General features: G+C 35.0%; 1 protein-coding gene across 1 annotated transcript; it reads right to left on the bottom strand.

The window, feature by feature from the left end:
- Positions 1-1842: 1842 nt before the first annotated feature.
- LOC120351680 lies at positions 1843-3818 on the bottom strand. Its single transcript, XM_039429632.1, has 2 exons — positions 3358-3818; positions 1843-2476 (listed from the first exon to the last, which is right to left on the bottom strand). Exons 1-2 carry the CDS (start codon positions 3718-3720, stop codon positions 2051-2053), a joined length of 789 nt encoding a protein of 262 aa, XP_039285566.1. The 5' UTR covers positions 3721-3818; the 3' UTR covers positions 1843-2050.
- Between the last annotated feature and the right edge of the window lie 4644 nt (positions 3819-8462).

The following is an 8462-nucleotide window of genomic DNA, read 5'->3' as shown; positions in this document are numbered from 1 at the left end:
ATCAATGGGTTTATCAGAATGAATTTCAATCTTCATAGTATTTGCGTTTGCACGTATAATAAGTTTATTCTTCTTCCCATCAATATTCAATTATTCTTTAAAGATTTTATAATATCCTCAACTTCATATGCACCAGTATCCAACTCGATTAATCTATCGCCATATTTGAAGCTGGAATTTGTTCCTTTGTTAATGTTTGCAATACTATTGTAACTAGAAAAATTAATCAATCCAATTTCCCATTCACGATTTTTATCCAATTCTATAATTTCTTGTAAATGTTCATAGAGGTTACTCGTGTTAGATCGTAATGTAATAACACCATCTTGTGTGTTCAGCACAAACACTTAATTACAACTGATTTGCAAGAAACAATAATGTAAGATGACCACAAAAATCGCTATTTAATGGTTGCATATGCTCCACATTATAAAATATATTTACTCCATTTTCTTTTTTCCAATATTTGTCCAATTCGTATGGAGGTTGTAAATTTCCAATTGGATCAAAATACCAAACATTAGAGCCAACTTTCTTATATGCTACCCAATGTGTGCCATCCTCGCTTTCCCTTGCTAAATTCACAATGGCATTCTCGTTTTTTAGAATTTTTTTGGGTAATGCATCTAGCATATATATTCCTCTTAGCTGAATCTGTAATAATTTCGACCAATCAATCAAATCATAATTACTCAATTCTCCTTCAATATTCATGCCTTCTTCTTCTTCTTTGTCTTCTTCCTACTCTTCTTTGTTGTTCTACGTTTCTTAACTTGAGGGAATAAACTCACTCCATATGATGATGGGGGTAGGGGTGGAACTCTCCCTCCACTAATACTAGGAAAAGGCTTCAAAAAATACCCTTTTCCTGCAATATGCTTTTTCAACTGAGCTATAGCTTTGCGTCTAATATCGTTACTATAACTTCTCCTCTCATTCTTCTTCTTCTTCTTCTTTCTCAAAGACCCACCAAACGCCGCTTTAGCTTTCATGACGTTTGTAACAAGATAGCTAAGTGCTTTCTCGGCAAGGGGTGTTTGAGGATTTTTGAAAATGTCCCATGCAGCGTTTGCTAGAGCTCTGTCAGCTACCGCTCGAGTTTTATTATCGCTATTTTGAGTATAGCTATATCATGTATCTTGCAAGCTCTATCTAATGAATTTATACCTTGATCACCTCTCTTTAACCTTTCATTAACCTTTGTTCCTGGGCCACAATACTCGTATCCCGGAATATGATATTCTTCTCCCAGGTTATCAATTACCTTATTTAAAATAGTTGATGTCACATTACCTGCCAAACCTGACACACCTTTAAAAACTCTTGCCGCTGAACTCAAGATTCCTTTACCCCGTTTCCTCGAACTCTGCTTTTTTCTCCTACATACTATTTTTCATTACCTTTCAACTCAATGGTTGAACATTAACTGAGGTTAATTAATCAATACACCAACTTGAATTGAATTGAATTGGTTTAATTTTCAATCGAGTTGGAAATGAATTCATACGCTATGATACATTGCTTGAATGATAAGAATATTATTTCAAATAGCGAATAATCTGAAAGGTGAATGCAATTTGAAAAGGGGGGAAATGATGCTGGCATTGTGCGCCCACCCACATCTGCAGGAACACGTGCCAAAACAGATGTAGGAGGGAGCGAGCGAGAAGGCGCTGCCTCTTGGCTGTACGGCTGTGTGTGTGTGTGTGTGTGTGTGTGTGTGTGTGTGTGTGTGTGTGTGTGTGTGTGTGTGTGTGTGTGTGTGTGTGTGTGTGTGTGTGTGTCTGTAGCGGTAAAGACTAGTGAGCATGCTCACAACAAACTATAAAAGACTCAGTCACCTTATTTAAATATCATTCACAACAGAGCAGGTGAAGCAGCATTTCTTCTTCTGCGTGTTTCTACTATTCATTACGAACTTATCAACAACAACAACAACAGGTAAGAATTGAAAACAATTTTTATAGAAACAATATTACATTTTATTTATCTATTCACACATACATAATAATAACATGTAAAGCATGTTAATGCTAGATGCTTACCGACATTAGAATTTAACAATTTTTATGTCGGTGATGAAAGCATTAACATGCTTTACAAACAGAGATAATGTTTTACACTTTATTTTGAAATTTTCAATGTCTTTTGTGCTCAAAATCCGGCTAAATCTTTCTGGAAGATACACATCCGTTGTTCTTAGCCCCGGTACCCGGATTTTGAGCACAATTCGCCGTCCGTGCTGGTTGGACGCCTCTCTCACGTCGCATATTGGATAAGGTAAGCCCTCTTCCAGCTCACGCAGAGGCGTCCATGGCTTCTCAGTCCGACTATTTAATAATCTCAGGAAGTTCTCTGATTCCATCTCGTTCTCTATCTCCACTTCCTCCTCCTCCTCCTCCTCCTCCTCCCTTCGTTGCACCTCCTCCATCAGCGGCACTATGGATGAGTTCTCGTGCTCTTCCGGCACACGTTTCTGTTGAAAAAATATTTCATTAGACTCTTATTTGTTTCAGATTTTTCATCATCAAATCATACGAGAGAGAGGGAGAACTTGATCGATAGATTATATAGACATCAGATTATTGTCATAATCTCAACTCGACATCATCGAATTGGCATTTAAAGTAAGTAATATTAGTTATTGAAATAACATTGTTGCATGATCGAATACTTTAAACAATAATTTCTAATCAGTTCAAATAATATTGCTAACATTGTTGCATGATCGATTAGTTTAAACAATAATTTCTAATCAGTTCAAATAATATTTCCTTTACATTCTAATCACTTCAAATAATATTGGTAACATTTATGCATGATCGAGTACTTTAAACAATAATATCTCATAATACCATTTCTAATCAGTTCAAGGAAATATTGCTAACATTTATGCATGATCGATTAGTTTAAACAATAATTTCTAAGCAGTTCAAATAATATTTCCTTTGCATTCTAATCATTTCAAATAATATTTCCTTAGCATCAATTTCTATTCGGTTCAAATAATATTTCCTTTGCATTCCAAGCAGTTCAAATAATATTGGTAACATTTATGCATGATCGATTACTTTAAACAATAATATCTCATAATACCATTTCTAATCAGTTCAAGGAAATATTGCTAACATTGTTGCATGATCGATTAGTTTAAACAATAATTTCTAAGCAGTTCAAATAATATTTCCTTTGCATTCTAATCATTTCAAATAATATTTCCTTAGCATCAATTTCTATTTGGTTCGAATAATATTCGTATCAAATAATCAAAGACTCGTATGTGCACAGATTTTTTTAACAATCAATCACGGAAAAAATCTGTGCATACACAAGTTAATAATATTTGTTGAAACTAACCTTTGATTGAGTGAGCACGCCCTCGTCCTCGAAAACTAGCCTCCTCTTCCCCTGCTTCTGCTTGATGTTGTTGCTCAGCGTTGTCAGCACCGCACGCCGCGGCGCCCAGGTAGTCGGTGTAGATTGTGGCAGAGGACTGTCCGGAATCACGATCTCCTCACCCCTCTCTCGTTGAACGTAGATTCCCTGTCTCTTCAGGGGTGAGGCGGAGGAGGAGGCTGGGGAGACAGCGGAGGCGGCAGCCGTGGCAGCGGAGGTGGCAGCCGAGCTGCGAGCTTTCTGCTGCTGCCAATAGTTGAGCACGCGCTGCGGCGGGCTATCCGGCAGGATGTATGATGGAGAAGATGTTGATTGTGAAGTCATCGTGAAGGTGGCTCAGATGTAAATGATAATTTTCCTCTCATCGCTTCTGTTTATATAGCATACGTTTCTCTCTCTGTTCCAGGCTCGTGCGAGCGAGAGCGAAGTGTGCTACAAGGCGAAAAAAATTCAAATTTCTCTCCAACAACATGTGCTCCCACATCATTATCGGTTTGTAAGTATTCTCTCTCCTATAAGACACTCGATCATTTTTCAAATAGCATCCATGTGTTAGAAGACGAAAAAAAAAAATCTCGTCTAGAACTCAGCATGAGAGGGTGAAAACACCTGCTAGAAGCTGAAATCCCCCATGCCAACTCACTTAAACATTCTCGAATGATTTCTAATATTATTAAATATTTCACGGGATTTCAACATAGAGGAATAGCATTCTCGATTGATTTCTAATATTATTAAATATTTCACACCATTTCAAGATAGAGGAATAGCATTCTCGAATGATTTCAGTTCAGTTATTAAATATTTCATTGTTTTCACAGCATTTTCTCACCTCTCAACTCGAGTTCCGAACCTCATAACCAGTTGAGCTCTCGTGAGGGAAACATACCTGAGACAAGCATACCCGAGGAGATAGCTGTCATTTCGTGAAATCAACACATGTAAGTTCATTTTTACTTTAATTTTATCCTTCGAGGACAAAAATCCTCCCCTCCGAGGACAAAAACTGTCCTCCGAGGACAATTTTCCTCTTCTCCGAGGACAAAAATTGTCCTTTGTTCTCCTCCTCTGTCCTCCACTCGTTTAGCAGGAAAGAAAAAATGAGAGAGGAATCAGGAGAAGGGGTGAGAGGTAAATGTCAACAGTCAATGTCACAATAATTTTCTTTATTTTTAAATTATTATACATACATCAAACCATATCTATGGACAAATCAAATACAGAAAGTAACTCTTTCCTTATTCCTACTGGGTGTATATTTAAAAACATCTAGCTTGATTCTAATTTATAATTCAAATCTATGTTTGGCTTTTCAAATTCTTCCTCTAACCAATAGTTTGACACATACAATGCTTCCACATTTTCAAACTGTAGGATATACCGAGTATTGTTTCTATTGTACACTTCTTTTATTGCAATAATGACTAACTCTATACCTTCTGGTAACTCTTCTAATCTTTTGCACTGTCCTACTTTTACTTTCCCTTCAATTTCCAGCATTGTGATGTTATTATACTGCTCCACTTCTTTTTGTGTGAAGGGAGTGTCTTCCAAGTTTTTCCAAACATCTGACAGAAACTTAAGTGATTCTATTCTAGGAAATGTATGACCATTATAGCTTTTAGCCATAAGCTATAAGCTTATAGCTTATAGCTTATAGCTTATAGCTTATACCATTATAGCCATTAGAGCTTGTCATACCATTGACTGTAATTACACAAATTTTCTCTTCCCTTGGTAGACAAATAATTTCTTTTTTGTTAGTGTAAGGGATTACAAAATAACCCTCTTTCTTAAGGTCTTCTCTTGCATTGTATGCATTAATAAAAACATTTTTATGGCACCCCTTTACAAAGTAAACATTTTTCGAACCTTCCTTTTCTCCTAAAACACCTACATATGGAAATTTTCCTTTATTATTTACAGAAAATGCAGTCACATTGTACACTCCACTTAGATCAAAATTTCGCCAATGTGAATGGAAATATGGCTCAAGTTCCTCTCTCAAATTTTCTATTTCTTCCTCAAATTCTTCTAGCTGCTTATGCTGTTCCCTAAATGACTGTGTGGCTTCAAAAAACTCAATTTTCCTCCGTTTTAGATCAATTTCATCCAGTTCTAGCTTACGCTTCGTGGCTGATAGCACTGTGATAGGAGACAAGGGCTGTATCTCTTTAACAGGGTATGGGAGAAGCTTACAAGTTATGTTTGCTCGTTTTCTTAAGACTTGTGGTATCAAGTTACCTGTTGCTACAAGGCCCAACTCATCTAGGTCAACAACTTTGGATATGGTAGAGAAAACTGTGGTTGACTTGGAGAAATATGTCTCACCACTCTTAATATAACACTTTTGTGAGAAACTGATATTATTTTTGTTTGATGGATCCTCAAAAATCTCTACATAATTTATAGGTAGTAAATTGAAACTGAATGCAGAAATAACATAAGAAATTATTTTATTTCTATGTTGTGGGTCAGTGGGGAGCTTTACTTGTACTCCAGTCAATTTCTTGGTATTGCTATTACTCCAGTAAACATACTGTAGAAGATCATTATAGACCAAACAACAACTATTTTTCAAATTATCTGTCAGTTTTCTCCACATTTTAGCCAAGGACACAGAATAAATTGGAGCATTTTGGAAATAATTTCTACTATCATTCAAGAGTGACAAGCTATCTTGAATAGGGTCAAAGATTTTGCTATTGTCTCTATTTGTTAAACTATAGTTATAGATTGTAGCTTCCAAACGTGTAATACCATGCATTTTAGCTGCATCAGAGGTAAAGGTTTCCCGTAATCTTGTATCTGCACAGGCAATATAGTCTACAATATGGTTACCTAACTGCTTATTTACACCAGGGCTTGTGATTTGACATACAAACTTATTATAAATTTTTACCCTCACATTACTATTAACCCAAGTCAAGCAATCAATCCCAACAGTTTTATTGTTATCTACTATCACATTATAGTCTTCTTTATATTCTCCTTGAAAGCAGAAACAATGATTTGTAGTTAGAAAGTCACACATTCCATTCTTGTTGAATATTCCAACAAAGTCCTGTGTTATGTCCAAGTCTAGTAGATAGAAGTGCTCCTTCCTCAGCTGCTCCAATAATCTCGGTAGCTCTTCTATCAATGTAGCAATTGGGACATCTGCAAGCTCCACTTTGTAAGGTATCCCCACTGGTTCCTGGTATTTTTGTTTCACTTCGTTGTAATTGTCATTACCAAGCACTTGTAGAATCTTTTGAGACATATCACTTCCACTGTCCAATAGGTAAGCCAGCTTTGCTTAGACTCCATGTTTAGCTGTCACCATATTAGAGAATTTGCCTCTTAAATATAAGTTGAATGCACCACATATATCCTTTTTTAGAACGAAGCGTCTCTTATCCATTGGCTCACAATCATCCAAAGCACAGATTTTCACAAGCATTATATTGTCACAAAAAGGTTCTGTTATAGGCATAAGATTTGAGTCAACCTGTACTAACAGTTCTTCTCCAGCAGTGTAATCAATATTTCCAATGTCTGTCACAAGGTTGTCATCACACAAGTTTTCTGATAGAACCCACAAACCAAACCGCTCATTGGTAGGCTTGTTTTTATTACCACAGAGCATATGCACATTAAACACCTTAGAAGTATCCATGTTTACTCCACCGTTGACACTATCAAACTGAACGAATGCAGATCAATGCAGTGGTATTTATAGTAAGATAGTTGAGAAATGACCTCATACAGAATTATTGAAACAAGATTTGGATGCTGACAAATTTTATGAACAAGAATTAAAGAAATCAGAGTTAACTTTAGATGAAATGCAAGTTTATCTTGAATATTAAAGAAAGTTGGAAAGTGTTATCTCGTAAAGCGTCTCGGTTTTAGTGAACCGTCTTGGATAGATAAGAGTCAATTACTAACTAAGTAAATATTTTACAATTGATTATATACGCTGATCATTCCAACTTATAGTTTAATATGTTTTCAGATATGAGCTGTCGAACGGAAATCATTTGATGAATATATAAGCTCAGTATATATTATAAATAGGCATTTTAATGAATTACGTAAATATGATTCTGTTTCTTTAGAAAAAATGGCGAGAATACAAAGTTATCGTTGTGAACTAACTGAACTATTGGAGACGCATCAGCAATTATTGGACCAGTTAGCAGAAAAAGGATGGACGAATATGAAATATCTAACATTTGTGAGAGACTATGAAAAATTAGGAGTTTGGCATAGTGATAACTATAATCATATTTCAGTTTGTGATTTATACGGTACATCATATGATGCTTACAGGGAAAAAGATTGCCCCGATTCATGGAGATGTGAGTGTGCACATCTTAAAGAGTCTATCGATAAAATTAAAAAATGTATAACAGAAAAAAATAAACATTTAACAAAAGAACAATTAAATGAACTTATCTGGAATTTTTTATTTATTTGTTCAGATGAGAGTGGGCTAGAACAAGATTGATAGCATATTATGTTTAATTTCAGATTGGAGATGGATTCAATTTCATTTGATAAGAACTATTTTTCGAATAAAATCGATGAAAAATATAGATGTTGTTATTTCGAACTTATTGAGAAAACAATATTAGAATTGAATAATTTCGGAAAAGAAGGACTAACGTTTGAGGAATATTTAACATTTATAAAACCTGGTAAAAGTGAAGAACAGAAGTCAGAACATATAAGCGTATGTTATATTATAAATAAGAATATAGTTGATAGACATCGAAGATGTGAATTAAAGGAAATTCCTGAATTTTGCTATTGTAATTCATTAGGTTGGTTGAATATTCAAATGTATTATTTCATTGATGATAGGTTAACAGATAAAAACATTGATAGTGTAAGATTTACATTTGAAATTATGAAAATGTGTGGCGAATCAGCAATGTTGTACAAACTATAACTTTAACTTTTTTACAGAAATTATGATGAACTCGTTAATTGAGGAGAGAATAAAACTATTAAATACTAAAAGCTTTGAATGTGAAAATTAATTGTAATACTTGTAGAGGTTTAAGGAATAAATGTATTAG

Source organism: Nilaparvata lugens, chromosome 5, assembly GCF_014356525.2.
Source record: "Nilaparvata lugens isolate BPH chromosome 5, ASM1435652v1, whole genome shotgun sequence".
NCBI lineage: Eukaryota > Metazoa > Arthropoda > Insecta > Hemiptera > Delphacidae > Nilaparvata > Nilaparvata lugens.
The sequence above is the reverse complement of the archived record's forward strand: the minus strand, read 5'-3'. Positions and strand labels throughout refer to the sequence as shown.

What these genes read in the sequence shown, in the direction of transcription:
- LOC120351680 (XM_039429632.1), bottom strand. Translation starts at nt 3,720, where the DNA reads ATGACTTCACAATCAACATCTTCTCCATCATACATCCTGCCGGATAGC. An exon ending in GCGTGCTCACTCAATCAAAG is followed by an intron (nt 2,477 to 3,357) that starts GTTAGTTTCAAC and finishes TTTTTTCAACAG; the next exon opens with AAACGTGTGCCGGAAGAGCA.